Here is a 17,582-nt window from a genome sequence, read left to right on the forward strand (position 1 = left end):
TCTCCAATATTTGCTAAGCTTCCTAATATTTGTTAAGTTGTCTAATATTTGCCACACTCTAACAGCAATAAACTGTGAAACAAGATGTGAGTTGGTTATACAATAGGTATAATTTATTTTACAATCAACACAACAAACTTTGAAACACAGCACTATCTTCAACTATCAGACTGCTGCTCTGTTTAAATACTACATACACTAAAAACTGATGCCAGAACATTCTATAAATGACAGTTATAAATCAGTTTCTGGACAGGAAGAGCCACATGAAAGTTACATGAAGATAAAAGTCAGCCTTTCAAGTGGAATATGGCACATGAATTAATTTTACAATAATTGTGGACCCAGTATGTTTAGTCATTATTTAATCAAAAATTTCATGGAACATCTTTTGTAATGCACATGCTGAGATGACTCTGGCTATGCTTTAGCTCCTCCTGGGGGATCTGACATTTCTGAAGGTACCAATACTGTAGATAAAACATCACTGCAGGCACTACATAAAGCTCAGACTGCTCAGGATAATTTCTATAGAAAGCTATAATCAGCTGAACTATGGCAAAGATCCTTTAACATAGAGCTTTTCATTTCCTTACATCCTAATAACTAGAACTTCACTTTTGTAAATGTAATTTATATGCATTTTATTCACATATAACTTATGATTCTTTTAACTACCCATCTCTGTGGCTATAAACTTTTTCTTTCCTGAAAATCTCCTCTCTTCTACACCTGTTCTCCTTGCCCCTTTGTTTTCTACAGCTTGTATTTCTTCTTTCAGGGAATTTATTTTCCTCTGAGAACAACTGCTGGAAAGCTGAGTTCAGAAAGGGAATAGAAACGTTTCTCCTAGGACCAGCCTGGTGGCATAGTGGTTGAGTTGGCATGATCCACTTCAGGGTCCCAGGGTTTGCTGGCTTGGATCCTGGGCACAGACCTACACATCACAGCATCAAGCCATTCTGTGGTGGCATCCCACATAGAAGAACTAGGATTTAAACTAGAATATACAACTATGTACTGGGGCTTTGGGGAGGGGAAAAAAAAGAGGAAGATTGGCAACAGGTGTTAGCTCTGGGCCAATCTTCCTTAAAAAAAAAGAGAAAAAGAAATATTTCTCCCATATTTTGAAAAATACGTTTTTCCCTAGGAATATCTGTCCAACTCTAGAACAGAAATCAGGAGGAAATGAGGGCATGGTGGACAGAGCTTTGCTGGAAAGCCTCTCTTCTATGAAATCTTGCCACAGTGCCATGCAGGTGTCACAAGGCAATGAGGACACAGTCACATGAGTTTTCCAGCTACCTGCCAGGGGGAGGACCATCATGTTGGCACTGCTCTGCCTTTTACTCCTCAGATGCCTGTGGACCTGCAGGAGCATCCTGTAAGCATTCCAAGCCAGCATCACTCTGAAGAGATTCCTTGTCCCCTTCCGTAGAATCTTTAGGACCGCAATCCTCTTGGCAGATTCCTGTTTCCACCTCTGGCTGCTCTTCATTAACACAATTAGAATTGACATCGAGTTTGCCATCTGATAAAAAGAAAACAAAACAGTCATTTTGTTCCTACCATGTGCCAGATACTCTTCTAAGTGCTTTATGCGTATTATTTACTCCTCGTGGCAACCACATGAGGTAGATTATTCTTTCTATTATCATTCTTTTACAGATGGGGAAACTGACAAGAGAGGGGGTTGGTAACTTGCTCAGAGTTTCAAGCTAGTAAAGCAGCAGAACTGGCATTTGAACTCAGGCCTCTGGCTGCAAAGCCAGGCCTTGAAATCAGGATTATTGTCTGGGATCTGACAAAAATCTGCATTTGAATACAGTTTGCCATGAATTAGCTTGATGTCCTTATCTATAAAGGGGGGGATAATAAAGCCTATGCTACATTTGTGAAGAATAAAGGGTTTGTAACATTTAGAACAGTGTGTGGCACTTGCTGATGCTAATGACCAGGAGTTCCCCTTCTGCCAACAGTCCTATTCTCTCCCACGGCTTGTTTAATACACAACCAGCTGTTATTCACTGCTCTCCACACACAGGATACAGAAATTTGGTCCAGAAAACAGGAGAAAGCCTGACTATTTGGACAATTTATTTATACAATTTAATTTTGTACGGATTAAATTTTGTACAAATCATTGAATCCCACTAACAGCGTTTCTCCACCAGGTAGGAAATAGTCCCTTGAGGGGTGGAGGTGGAAGCGCTTAGTATCAGAGTCCCCTGGACAACTTTTTCAACCTACAGGCACTCCCCAGGATGTGTGACATATTCTCCTGGGTGGGGCGTAGGAGTGGGGCCCTGCTCTGCTATACGTGAACCACTGCTGAAGCAACTCCCTGTTTCTGATGAAAAGGAGTCACGTACTTCAAGAGGGAGTGAGAGGAAAAAGAATATGGCACTCACTGCCCTGGCACTTGGAGAAATTTAATCCGTGCATTACATCTGCAATTTAATTTGTAATTTATAAATTTATTCTGTAACTTCACCTGCAGTTTTATAATTAAGAAATTCAAAGGTTTCCAAAACTTAAAATCTTTGGGTAGCTATTAGGGGAAATTTCATTATTTTCTTATTCAAAGACTTTAAAATCCTTTGTGAGCAGAATGTAAATAAATATTCATCAAGAGTCCCATTGTTCCAGGGCACTCTTGTGCATCAGAATGCAGAATGTGGAATAAACTACATAAACTACAGAATTTGATGTCTTTCGTTTTCTAGTGAGATCGAGGCTGACTATATTCTATACGTTATCTCAAGGATTCAAAATAGGGACACGGTTGAGTTTAAGTGTGATCCTTATGTTGGTCATCCCCAAGCGTCCTTGGTCCCCAGAGAAGACTCAGGTCCTGTGTGGCCTGGGTGAATATCATCTATCATTCCTCTCTCCACGGAGCAGCAGTGCGAGCTCGGTCTTTGTATACGTACTGTTCTCCTCTTCACTCTTTTCTTTGGCAGCTTCCAATTGTTGCTTCTCATAAATGTCCTTGAGATTCTTACAGATTTTCTTATGTGCAAACCAGTGTGTTTTCTGGCAGGTTTGATCACAATATATTACCTGAAAGCGATAGTAGGTTGATTTTCATTTCAAGAGCTGTGACTGCACGATATTCCAATTATGACATTAAACCAAGAACTATGCAGTAAAAATATTAAGTTTTCTATACTTTATTTTAAAACCATATGTGTGGATGTGTACTGATTTATATCTGTAATTTTAGCTTACACTTTATAACAATAATGGATATATAAGAAACGGTCTACCAAAGACGCTAACAAATGATTTATCTAAGAACCTACTAAGTGCCAGAATTGGTAAAGTACAATGACAAAGAAGATACAATTGTTATCCTAGAGGAAGCCAGGGTCGAGAAAGAGCAGGACGGGGCAGCACAGAGGAAGGCAGACCCTAACAACATGATTCATATCCCAGTATAGAAATAACAGCAATGGGAGCACAGAGGAAGCAGTGACTCATTCTATCAGGAGGGAATCAGTAGACAGAGAGCTGGAAAAGAAGCATTCCAGGCGGAGGGAATACCCTGTATAAAAATGTAGGAATAGGGCAGTGAAGGATATGTTCAAGGACAGCAAGAAGTTTGTGTAAATGTAGCATATATTTTTGCAAAATTATACGCCAAGCACTGTGCTAGGCCCTTATACATAGATGGTATTGGACTATTTGTCCCAGTTCTTCACTCTTTCCTGCAACCACATGCTTTCCCATGTGATTTCAAAGTTCTTTTCACTGAAGGGGAGGAAAATTGACTTTAAATTTGGCCATGTGACTTATTCTGGCCAAAGGAATGAGACAGCATGGCAATTTCAAGGCTAGACCTCAAGAGACCTCACGTGTTTCTACTTGCCCACTTTTACCTCTGCCATCACCATGAGCACACGCTCAGCCTGGCCTGCTGGTCCAAGGAAGATGAGAGACACTTGGAACAGAAGTACCTCAGTCAACCACAAACATGGGACAAATAGTAAGTGACTGCTGTTTTAAGTACTGAATTTTGGAGTGTTTTTATATCAGCAAGACTTAATACAGATGGTCTCATTTAATTCTCACACTTCTAGCCCCATTTCACACATAAGGAAACTGATGCTCAGAGAAGCAAGTAAGCAAAGGAAATGAAGCTGGAGAACTAGGTTACAACAGAATGTGATGGGTTACAGCAGAATGGGAGAATATGCTGAAGAACTTCAACCTCAAAAATAACAGGAAATTAGGGGCTGGCCCTGTGGCCGAATAGTTCAGTTTGAGCGCTCTGCTTCGGTGGCCCAGGGTTTCACCCGTTCAGATCCTGGGCGCAGACATGGCACAGCTCATCAAGTCATGCTGGGGTGGCATCCCACATAGCACAACCAGAGGCACTCACAACTAGAATATACAAGAATGTACTGGGGGGCTTTGGGGAGAAGAATCAAAAAAAAAAAGATTGGCAACAGTTTTTAGCTCAGGAGCCAATCTTTAAAAAAAGGAAATTAACATTATCTATAGGGTAAAGTGAATGAACAGATGTATACATGTATGTAATATCTGAATGTGAGAAGAACACAAGTAGATATGCCCTTTACCAAGATAATTCTGGCAGAAGTAGGTATCACAGTCCAGAGCGCTTAAAGATTGGTAACAGAAGGGAGTTGTAATTTTACAAGGAAGAGTAGGTGAAGAGATTATAGTTAAAGTCAACGGCAGAAGATTTAAGATTGCACGTTTATAAATTGTCTTATTCTAGTTTCTCATATGTGTACCAGCCTCAGTCCCCTATGGATAATCTTTCTCTTATTTTCTCACATTCATTTTCTTTCTTTGGGGTGGTCAGCATAGCAGCTGGGGCAGCCTGGAGTTTGGCAGAAGACATGGCACAGAACTATATTTATCTCGTAGTTCTCTTCCAAAATTACTTTTAAGTATTAGATACCATACTTTATAGCTAATGTATTAGAAAACTAATGTCAACCATCATATTTACAGAATATTAAAACTCAATCATCAACTTGGATGAAATCTAAATCAGATGTCAATGAACTTAAAAGAACTTCTTTCTTACCATTTTGCATACTGAGCATCTTTTACTTGCTCCCTTTTCTCCACAGGTAGTGCAAAATTCAACATCCACAAAACCCACCTGACCAGTGATGGCTTGGGTAAGTACAGAGAATGCAGTGGGATCGGAACCCTAGAGTGGGTATAAAGAGGAGAAAAAACACTCTGAAGTCACCATGAAAAGACTACAGAGATGACATTCCAAGAACAATGTTGTCTAGAAGCAGGCACACAAGTGGCAAAGTCATTAAGGCTAGATATTACACAGACTTCATCTATGACAAAATGACAAATATCCATTGGAGTACACCTTTTTCTACACAAAGTATATGGGAGGTAAGTCATGAATCCAAATATTTCAAGAGAAAAAATGCCCTATTCTAGAATAAAAGTATTTTTCAATCAGAATTATTCAATAAGCTCACAAAGATTTCAGATGTAGGACAATGAACTCAGGGTGGAATTTTCTTCTGAGAATTGACATCAAAACAATATACATATTCTGTGGGACAATTCATAGGGCACATTACAAATGTTTACCTTAATTCTTAAAATTTTGGTGCAACTTAAGTGTTTTAAAGACTTTATATACTTAAAACTACTTAATGTGGGTTTGCAGTTCTAATAGTTAAAAATTATCACCTTTATCATTGAAATGTTCCAAACTCTTTAATTAAATAGACATACGTGTGATTGCATCAGAGTATTAAGAAAAACAGAAAGTGTGGAAACTTTATTATAGGGCTACTTAAAAAGAGAATGGGTTGCTAAAGAGGATTTGTGAAATTTTTTTTACATGGAAAATTATAAGGGTAAATATTTATCTGTCTGGGATGATGCGATTAAGACCTATTTAGAGCAAGCAAAAATAATCATAGGTTTCTAGCTATCTCACCTACTCCCAATAGTAGTTGTCTGAATTTTTCAAACTTACTTATTTATTCCCAAGTAAAATTTTGCCAATTTTCACAATTCTAATTTTCATTTGATTATTTGCTTTTTCTTCCTAAGAATATTTGTTTTAGTATTACCTTACCAATTGTATATAATAGAGCTTTACAAATATCACCTTGGAACATTGTTTTATACTGTTCTGTACAGAACAAGATAGTCAAAAAAAATAATCAAAAGGTTCAAGAAGTATTTTAAAAGTCGTAATCATTTTGAAACTGTCATGATCCTCCTGAAAACAAATAATAATGACTGGGTTTCCTTTCGTGTTAAAGTGCTAAGAATTCTCTTTTGGAATGAAGATAGTATAATGGTGAGAAAAAAACAGATGAAATGAAACCTTAGATACTAGTTATTTAAGTTAATAATTTCAACAGGAATGATGGTCTGTGGAGGCTGTGCTCCAATAATGGTGTGCATCAGAGAACTTGTTAAAAATTCAGATCATTCCTGCCATTCCATACCTTCTAAATTAGGATCTCTAAGCATGTGGCCCATGTACCTGCATTATTACAGGTAATTCTGAGACATACTAAAAGTTTAAGAATTGCTGGTACTTAAAAGTTTAAGAATTAGTGGTACTTAATGTTACACTGAGCACTTAGTAATCTATAGAATTCTTTTCCCTCAAAAGTAGAGTACTGGATCAGACAACAGTCTGGTCCACAAATCAACAGGGTAGGATAAATTCAACCGACTTTACGACAATTGCCTTTCCACATTCAAATATTTTTTCCCCAAAGTGACTGAGACATGTTCAAAATCTCTCCCCAAATGGGACTTTTGTGAGAGTCAGAACACAGTAACATTCTCATAGATGTAACTGACAGTAAAACTGGAAGACGTTTTGTTAGAAGCATGGCTCTTAACATGAACTATCACTTCAGAAAAAAACTGATGGTACAGCTGAACAACACATGGAATCTTTCTTCTCACTGGTGAATGACAAGAACTCTTTCTTACTATACAAAATCTCATCATCTGCTTTGTCAAATAAGAGTCTGTTTAGGCATCAGAACTCTGCCCATGGACGATATTCAGCCTAAAAACAAACAGGATGCTTTATTCTGTGTGTCCTACAAAATCAGAGACATTTGCTGGCCTTCCAGAAGTTAAAATACACACTGCCAATTGATAAAGCAAGATCTCTTTAACGGTTTAGTCTGTTATACTGCTGGAACAGCATTGCTTAAATGTAGCCACGCCTCATGCTTCCTGCTGAACTTTGTGACAAGCAGAAGCCGGAGTTCCACACCAGGCAGAGAGAATCAAAACCTGTGCAGGAGGGACCAGACGTCATCACCGTCAGAAAGAACCACAGATGATCCTCATGGCAGCCAGCTGTGAGGACCACCATGTTACAGGAGAAGGTTAGCATAGCTTCATAGGCTTATGAACTTGCAGTATAACGAAACCTGTTAGGCAGGAAACAGTGGCTATCTGGGACACTCACAACCATAAGCATTCCAGACAAATAAAGTTTTCCAGAGAGCAGAATATATAACTCTTAAAAAACAAATATTTTTAAAGAGAGAAATTTTTCTCATTTGCATTAAATACTATCTTTATTAATAAACCTCTTCTCAATGACTCAGATCACTAGGATAAACATGAATCATTATACTCCATAAACTCTAACTACATTATTCTCAACTTGTTTACTAATAGAAGCATAATTTTGTTCAGAGCAGCGGTTTTTAGACCAGCCAAAAATATGCATTTCCCCAGAAGCCTGTGCAGCTACGAGCGGCCATGTAGCACAGGCAGAGGGTTTGTGGGAGACCTTATGTTTTCCAGCTATAACCCTCTTTCCTTTTCTTGCATGCCTGGGATAGGAATGTGAACTTGGAGGAAGAGCATCAGATGCCTTGCAAACATGAGGTAGTAAGCATGAGTATGATAATTTATACAGCTAACGCATATTGGGCGGAAAAGTGGGAAAGTGTTTGGGTCCCCAATCCACTTTTGAGCCACTGTGCCAGATCTGGTCTGCCTACCTTTGGGCTTCTGAATATCTGTGAATAAACAAACCCTTATCTATGTTTAATTCATGGTTGGTTGGTGTTTGATATGTGCAGCCAAAACACATTCGTAATTGATAAACCATCCTCATAATCTGCTAACTTTAATCTTCCAAAAGATTAAACCCCAAATAGCCAAGTCTACTAAAGTGAGGGTGAAGAATCTCTGTGCAATCGTGGAGAGCTCTCAGGCATAAATGGATGCATGAACTTCATGAGATGATCTTGTCTGCTCAGAGCTTTCTCATTTCACGGGTCTGAACAGGTAAAGTCTTAATGTATAAAGGAGCACCAGGAACTCATTTCTAGTCTGGACTTTTCACACTGAGAATGCTATAACAGCCTAGAGGAGGCAGAGAAGAATCGAAATTGCCAGAGGGAGGGAGGGAGCGAGCCGTGGATGCGACTAGTGTCAGGATTGACGTCTTGTCTAGTAGACAAAACCTGATAAAGGATTTCATTGAAGGGTATAAAAGGATGACTGGTATAGATGAGGTGAACAGAAACCTATTCAAAACAGGGAAGGCAGGGAGTGCCTTACGAAATACTTCTTAAATAAATACATGATAAAAGGGCAATAAGTAATTTAAAGAACAGATAATAAAGTTAATAAAATTCACCTCTCATAGCTGGGAAGTATAAACAGATTTTTTTTTTTAAGTATGGAAAATTTATAATTAGAGGCATCAAGGTAGAATATAAGAAGCTGGGACATACTTTTGAGACTGTTTATCAGAACATACAATGAGCCTTCCCATGACTCACCCCTTCACGTCCCCACTGACCGGAAACCATCAACCTGACAATCAACTCCTCTTTCATCTACTGGTTTTTCACAAGCTACAAGTGTACATGTGAGCATCTGTAATTACACAGTGCATCTGTACCCACCTTTACAAGTTTCAGAGCTATTTAACATGTAAGTTTCCACTATAACCATCTACAATTCCATCATAGGGAAATACTGTTTATGAAACCACAAGCTATATAAATGGAAGAAGAGGATCCAGAGAGGGGAAATGGATAAACAGAAACAGAGTTAACAGGCAAACCTATTTCCATGTTTGTTCTTCAAAATTTTTCAAAATAATAATAATTTCCTTATTAAATAATTAACTTAGCTATGAGGAGCCTTACAATTTCCACCGGAGCAATGCTTCGCACCAGCTGCTGGAGGAGGGTAGCTTCACAGTAAGGAAATTTTCTGATACTTTCTCTAATGATCTTTTCTTGATATATCGGAAAGCCATCAGAAGCTCGGCCTTTTAACAAGCTGAAAGATATTTTCAAAAAAGTAATTGGAGTTGAACCACGAAGCGTTTCCTCCCAGCTGAACCCATGAACCTTTAGTACTTTCTTCTTTGCTACTTAAGATTTTCATTGCCTCTTCAAATCATGACGATAGACTCAATTCAAACTGCTGTCCCACCTGCATGCTAGTCTAGGCCTTATCAGACTTAGGGACCCGGTGATGTATTTATAAAAGTGACCCCATCATAAAACACTGTTATCAGATTAGCTAGTTACTTATTACCATGTCAGTTATTTGCACAAAGAGTGAAGACTCTCATCAAGTCACGCCCTTCTGACTTGGTTCACTTTTCTCAGTAAAACTATAGGAGAATTTGATCCCTGGTGGTCACAGAACAATGGTAACACCCAGCTCTCCCAGATAGAGGAAGGGAGATAGACTGGGTGCCATTACGGATCCAGAGCACATGACACAGCACACGTATCCTTGGACTTGGGTTATCTTCCAGCTGTATGATCTTACACATGCTATCTAAACTCCGAACCTCAGATTCCTCACCTGTCACTGGGGATAACAAAAGCATTGTTGTGAAGAGTATAGAATGGAAGAATCACTCAATCTGAGTATAATATTGTCCCTTGTTTCTTGCAGACTAAATGTGATAAGAACTGCTGCAAAACGCTTAATTTTTAAATCTATAATGAGGCTTCATATAATACAATATTATCCATTTGAGTGTATTTTATACATGACAGTAAAAACAGTACCTTTTGATCAGAGTATCCAGTTTATTCTCTCCATCTTTTAAGAAGTTAATGCATTTCTGAAAGATACAGCTGATGTAATGCATTTTCATAGCCAAGACTTCATTCATGTCTCTTTGCTTCATACATTTCTCACAAATCAAATCCATCACCTTGTAGCATTTATTCAGAGCTGCTTCTTCTGCCAGCAGAGGATTCTCATTTATAAGCATCACAATCTAAAAGAAATTCCACTGAGCTTAGAAATTCCATGAGAGACCTTTCTATGTACAAATCAGGCAGTCAGTTTTGATTGATTTTAAAAGATTACCAGCTAAAGTCTTCCTTACAGTTCTATATTTACTATGTTAAGTGCAATCTGACACTGATCAAAGTTATAAAACTAACACAGAAGGAATCTCTTGAACTCTGTATATCAAAGTTATCACGTGCTCTACCATCTAGCCAAACCAGGGTGTTACTGGCCACTCAGAGTCACGGTTTTACCGCCTCTGTTAAAAGCACTCTTACTAAAAGATACACAGCATATTTGCACATCCTTTATATACAGCATCAAATTACCAAGCAATCACTACTTTTAGTTAACATTACTGAGCTTTACAATTTCATGGCTAGGAGAACTACAATTCTCATTAATTCTTATTAATGATGAGGAAATGAGATTTTTACAGAAAGAAGTCTAAAAATAAAAGGAGTATTGCTTTCCGATTAACGACATTTCTCTGTGGAAATTTCCCCAATATGCTTCTAATCATCTACAGTAATGAGAACAGGTCGAAGAGGAAAGCAAAAATAGCTTAAAAGGAGCAATATCAGAGAGTTATCAACTCTTATGCATCATGAGAGCCACACTTCCCATATATGCACAGATTAAGTTCAAATTTAGTGTAATGAGAAGTATTTTCTTTATTGGCTTTGTTATAGGGTAGATTACCTGCAGTATGTCAGCACTGGACAGCTGTAAAAATCCATGGTGACATAACAGTAAATATATGTGTAATGTGGGCACAGTTGTACGGACAGAGCAGAAAGTCAGTATTTGCTAACCTACGTGTTACAGCTAACTATCCATCCCAGGTCATTAAGGGGACAACAGGCAGCAGGTTTCACAAATTAGATCCTTTTCTTTAGACATGAAGAAAGATAATTTAACTTAAGTAAAACCCATGCCTAGCTTCCTCCTTGGAAATTTAACATAGATTAAGTGTTCTTGTGAAATAAAATATGACTTTTACTTATTTTTGATGCTACTATATTGCTATAATCTAGTATTTCACTTAAAATATAGCACTTAGTAATACATTATTAGACTTGATGAAGTAAGTATAATCAAAATCCTTATTGGTAAACTTGCTGACAACTCCCACCCTACCATAACACATATCAAAAATTGACTTATGGCAGAGAAGAAAAGACTCATTAATTACCTGTTTATATTTCTGCTGTCAACTGCAATCATTTGAAGTTGTTTGTTCAATATTTTTATATACAGCATTTATAATCAAAGCATAAGATCTTAAACTTACAAGTGAGAATTCTTAAAAAAAATTTCAAATAGAACCTAGATTAATGATTTCTTTATTTAAGACATTAAACTTTATTTTATAATATACAGCAACATAGACAAAGAAAAATGACACGTAACCACAGGTCTACCATGAGCTTACTGAAACATTTACATAGCTGGACACAAAAGAATAATATTTGAACTAATTTCCTTCCTCTAATCTCTGCAGCCTTATAAAGTAAGACACTATAAAGGAAATCCTTATTAGTAATTATTGAGCAGGAATAAATAGAGTCCTCTAGGCATAAAAGCCATATAGATCTCCTCTCACAAAAACAGACTACCTTAGAATATGTTTATATAGTGGCATTTTGAATTATTTTCATTTTTTAGATCCCATTTTTTAAAAATTACTAAATCAACAATTCTGGGCTTAAAAATCATGTTAATAATCAAAGACAGGATCACGTGTGTACATCTGCCTCTTGACCACTTAGAGACCATACTCAACTCTGTTGTGATTTTCCTGCGAGTCTGCTTTTCTCCTTTATAACCTCTGTATTCTGGGCATCAACACAATTCCCCAAGTCCCTGATGAAAACAAACATCTTTATTGCTATAGCAGCCACTTAACCTCGATGCAAATAGAGCTGTGTTAGGTGCAGTGTAGCAAACAGCTGAATTGTGTATTGAGGAGGATTTCTGTGCTGATTTTAAGAGGTCTTTGACTTTATAGAGTGGCTATTAGTTACTTTTTTACAATACGCCCTATGAAGACCCACACCAGCTTGAAAAAGGGTGAAGCAATGAAAATGGGCCACCACCAAAGAAACTGGGCAGCTTTTACCAGAGCTGTGGATAAAAGAAAGGCTTTCAAGTGAACAGTTCATTTATACCTATAAAAAGCAAGGTCTGGTGTGAGGGAAAGTACTATAGCCAGAGAACAGTCTCTCTTATAAGACCAAGTGCTCTAAAGATAGAATGTAGACTATCTCAGTCTATACACCTTTACAATTTATCGCCTGTATACATATGCCCTTAATCTCATTTACTCAAAACATATGCTTTTAAAGGTAATTAGAGGTACAATAATTCTTAGGATATTTAACTCTGAGAGACTAGGTTCTATGTAAACATCAAAAATTACTCTGCTGGCTCAATATTGCAATAATTGAGATTACTGTAATCTCAAGGGGTGGGAATATAGATATAAAAGACAGTGAAACAGAAAAACACACAGAACTTCTTCAAGTCAATCTAAACCAGAATATCCGGTAATGCTCAGGCTGAAGGGGGAACAACAGGGCCTTGTCAAATCGCGTACCTTCTCTACACTGAGAAGTACCGTATCCCTAGGAAAAATCCTGTCCTCCCAACCCAGCCTGCCCCGCCCCAAGAGAAAGAGTGCCCTGGAAAGGGAGTAGCTATTATTTATGAAAGTTCTCTTTCCTGCATGTGCTGGAAGAGAAAGAACCACAAACACAGCAGAGGCTAAATATTTTTTAAAGATTAAATTCTAAGTCCCATATAATCTCTTCTAGAAATACAAACATGTGATTCATGGTTGAATCTCTTCTTTGCCCACTTAGCATCACAAGTGTTGCCTCTGGCAGTTCTTTTAGGTTAAGTAAAACATTTTGAGTTTTGAAAAATAAAAGCAGAATAGACTCCACTTGTCTGTCTTATGGGAAAGGATCTGCTAGTTTGCCATCTCTCCTGAGGGCTCAGGAAATTAATTTGGGAGAAGGGCCACATGACAGGTATTTTTTTGTTGGTTGGTTTGTTTCTTGAGCTTCAAAGACTGTATGCAAAGGGATGCATCAGTAAAGTAATAATATTATGTACAATTTGCAACCTCTACCTTCAAATGAGCGTTAGTCTTCAAAAGAGTTACTTTCTAAGAACTGTCCACTTATTTTAATGATGTTCAGTATAATGCCATAGATTCTTCTTTTGTAATAGATTTCTAAGGAAATCTATTTCACTACATTATAACAATACCTCATATTAAGGGAAAACCTCAATTTTTGACCCAACTTACCGTCTTGCCCACCAAATAGGTCTGAATTACTATTAAATCTATACATTATGAATGAAGACATACGAAAGATATTGAAATTTGAAAAACAACAGCATCACTGTAGCAAACATGGAGTTTTCTGTAATGACCCATTGAAGAAATTATACTCATTTGGATTGATTAAAAAAAAAAACCCAGCAACAATCATTTTATGAACAAACAAAAAGGCTGTATACAAAATATGAAGAAAATAGCAGTGCAAATAGTTCAAAATGGCTCTTGAAGCTTCTCAGTTAAGCCATTTGAACTTGTGGGTTGATCTAGAAAGTTTAAAAATCTGCGTGATCTGACTAAGTACTGGAAGAATATATTACTTAAAGGCATCAAATGGCTACTTGCATTAACCAATGTGTTCATGATTACACTTGAGAACATTTCCTGGAAGGATAATTATTGGAGTAGATGCTGTTGGTGTCCCACCCAGACCCTCTTCAGCAGGCCTGTGCACCAGGTCCCAGCTATGGGAGTGCTGGCTGCTATGGGCTCAGAGCTGCCTCCTTCTTTAGGGAACGGCCTTCAACCAAAGGGAGTCACCTCACTTGGCACTATCTGGGAGGCTGTCCTTTCCCTCTGGGGACAGGCCTCAGCCAACAACAGACTGATGCATATAAAAGCCTGGCTTCCTTGTCTCCCTGAGCCATTAATGGTCTAGAGCTCCCCGGGAGATGAGGCGCAAGCTGGGCTTCAGCTGCACCCACCTCTTCGTCCTGCTTTTTCCTCCTGCTCTAGTGTGGGTCCCTCACTCTCTTCCAGGTTTCAACTGAGAGCACTCCTTCACTGCCTCAACTGAACAAGAAAGCCCATCGCAAGCTTGACATCTACAAGACTCAACCCAAGAGAATCATGACCCCATACAATAAAAGCAGTTTAAACTCCGAAGCAACATTTGAATAAAAAGCAAATACAATAAACTCTACACCACCTTGACAGGATGAAGATTTGTTGTGGTGATAATTTTGTGCAGTGGGCCCGCCAACTTTGGGGGCAGTTTCGGCTCTTTATCCAATCCCTGGGGTTTAGTGTAATAATCCAGTCTCTCTCGAGGAAAGAAATTGTTGATGATAGTCACACAATCATGTTGACCTTTTAATAGAAAAATAGGAAATTTGTTGTAGTATTATTCAAAATAAGACATTTTCCAATGTTTCATTAACTATGTTGCTCGGTTTCTTGTAAAGTAAATATGTATCAACATCTCTAATTTTCAGGAAAGGAGAGTAGAGGAGGAGGAGGAGAGGTAAAATGTTTTGGGGAACATTTATAAGCATGTTTTGTGAAGTCAAGAAATAATCTTTTAAAGACACAGAATCCACAATACATATGAAGATTACATGGATTACAAAAAAAGCTGTATTCAGTTTATGATTGACCCTAAATATTTTATAAAAGTTGCTTATTATTTAAATGTCTCTTCATCCACCCCTACATAGGTGATGGCCATTCTTCCCTAATCACATCTGGCTTTCTTTACACAGAATTTAAATGTATTCGATATACAATTTTTTATTATAATTATTATTCATATTATTAAACTAATCTCGCCTCCCCTTGAATTTGAGAAAAGTTTGCCTCTCTGAGAAATGAATTGGAGAGAAAGCTTTTGCTCCCATAAGCTTGGAATCCATATTACGACTTCTCATAGATCCCTGAGCCACTTCCCTAAGCCATCTCTAGAGGTAAAAATGGTTCTATGTGAGCAAAACCTTCCCTGGTCAAGACGGTGGCCTGAATGCGTATTCCTGTTGCCTCTCCCTCCCCAACTCCCTGTCCACTCCCTCTCTGGAACAAGAGAGTGGCCACTCTAGGCAAGCAGGCAGAACCTACAGGGGACATTTGTGGGCTCAGGTTCTTCCAGGATCTCCAGAAGAGAAACTTCTTCCTCCTCTCTGCCTGACGAGGGCCGAGAGACCAGCAATGGAGAGTCCTGGTGAGCAGGCCCAGACACTAAGGTTCCTGGAGAGCGGGTCCACCGTGGGCAGCCCATGTGGCCCCTGCCCACTTATGCACAGTCCTGGGGGCATCTGCTTGATCTTGCCAACAACAGGTGACCTGCAGCAGGACTGTACTGTGGGCCAGGTGGATACTGGTACTTGAGGCTGGCAGAGGGCTCTGCTTGCCTGGGAGTTTCTGGAGAATCTAAGAGTGGAGTGGCTTCCCACTTGTTTCTCAACAGAGGACAAAATATCCATTGGTTTATTAACCCTGGGCCCACCAGTATAGAGATGGTGGCACTTCCCTCCACTGCCCCATGAACTTGTCATTTACCTGACTGCCTAGGAGATACAAAGCAAAGTACCCAAGGGGATCCAGTGTCTCAGAAGACTATGCAATGCCTCCAACAGATGGCGTCTTTGGTGGGAAGTGTACTGACAACATCAACCACAACCAAACCATAACCACCATCACCAGACAAGAACGCTTAAATTAAGCAGATCAATTACAGTATGTAAAAAGACTGTCACGGACCACAGAAAGACTCAAATTTTAAAAGTTAACAGACAAACTGATAGTGGTAATCTTGGCTACTATTGAGAACTAAAATAGTAATGCAGACGATGAAGCAGATAAAATATCTCAAAATAGAAAAATTAGGAGATAGAAATCATTGTGGAAGAGATGAGAGAGTTGAAAGACAGATCCAGGAAATGTAACAGTGAAAAATAAGAGAAATCCCAGAAATAAAAAAGAATGGATGGAGAATTAATAATTAAACAAATGGTAGAAGAACACATGCTGATGTGAAGGGAAATTTTAGTAGTGATCACAGTATCATTTTTGGTATTCAATGCTATTCTCAAAGACTGAAACATCAGTTTCTCTTTTTTTAAAAAATCAGAAAACTCCATTAAATATATCTTGAGAAGTCAAACAATAACAGGATATATTAAAAATCTGAGATGTTCTGTTTAGAAAATGATCATCTCTACCTCTGTAATCTTCAAAAAGGGAGAAAACGACAGTCAATCAAGCAGATCTACTACAAATGGGATATGAACATGACAGCATCAAAATGAACACAGATAAGTGCGTGTGGGAATTTACTGCTGTATGTGAAGAAACTAGGGAAGATGAAGACAAACTGCACTGCTTCCTTAAAACACAATCTACATTCAGCCTCAATAAAAAGATAGGTGTTCCCAATGAAAAAAAAAAGGGTTCTAAAATAGCTCCTAAAAATGTCAAAATAAACATAGGAAGATCTGAAGATAAAGGGGTCAGAGGAAAATACGGAGCTGGCTTCTAACCATGTTGTCCCATGAGTCCCCCAACTATTATAGTCAGAAAAAGCCCCGTTGGCAGTTGGAAATACTTGTACATAAAAATATCTGCTATGTAACAATGACACTATCACAGGACTAGAGGTTTCAGATAACACCTTTGTGAGAAGGAAAAAATAATGTTACTTTACCTGTTTTTTTTTTGAGGAAGATTAGCCCTGAGCTAATATCTGCCACCAATCCTCCTCTTTTTTCTGAGGAAGATTGGCCCTGAGCTAACATGCATGCCCATGTTCCTCTACTTTATATGTGGGACGCCTGCCACAGCATGGCTTGCCAAGCGGTGCGTAGGTCCACACCCGGGATCCGAACTGGCAAACCCTGGGCCACTGAAGTGGAATGTGCAAACTTAACTGCTATATCACTAGGTCAGTCCCTACTTTACTCTTTTTCAAGATTAATCTTTTTCATTTTAAGTAGTGCTTAGATTATTTTGATAGTTTATTTTAACTAATCTGCTAATAATTTATGTTAGAGTGATATATTTAAAATTTATCTTTATAAATATAAATTTCTATTTAATTTCTATTTAAATTTTTACAATTGAAACTATTAAATATTTAGTTTTACTGGTTTTAACTTATGACTTCTGAATACAAAGAAATAAAATGGTACTATTAATATGGAAAATAAATGCTGTGCGGTGCAGGGGAACCAGTGCATCCTTCTGCTCC

General features: G+C 38.2%; 1 protein-coding gene across 1 annotated transcript in view; it reads right to left on the minus strand.

Moving 5' to 3' along the window:
- Positions 1-91: 91 nt before the first annotated feature.
- The window catches only part of ANKMY2 (ankyrin repeat and MYND domain containing 2), a 39,365-nt gene continuing 21,874 nt past the window's right edge, over positions 92-17,582 (minus strand). Inside the window, exons 5-10 of the mRNA XM_001495860.5 lie at positions 14,553-14,713; positions 10,047-10,261; positions 9,165-9,300; positions 5,060-5,188; positions 2,934-3,063; positions 92-1,531 (exon numbers count right to left, since the gene is read on the minus strand). Of these exons, the coding sequence (XP_001495910.1) occupies positions 1,347-1,531; positions 2,934-3,063; positions 5,060-5,188; positions 9,165-9,300; positions 10,047-10,261; positions 14,553-14,713 (956 nt within the window). The 3' untranslated portion in view covers positions 92-1,346. The remainder of the gene's footprint in view (positions 1,532-2,933; positions 3,064-5,059; positions 5,189-9,164; positions 9,301-10,046; positions 10,262-14,552; positions 14,714-17,582) is intronic.

The sequence above is a fragment of the Equus caballus genome, chromosome 4, assembly GCF_041296265.1.
Source record: "Equus caballus isolate H_3958 breed thoroughbred chromosome 4, TB-T2T, whole genome shotgun sequence".
Classification (NCBI taxonomy): Eukaryota; Metazoa; Chordata; class Mammalia; order Perissodactyla; family Equidae; genus Equus; species Equus caballus.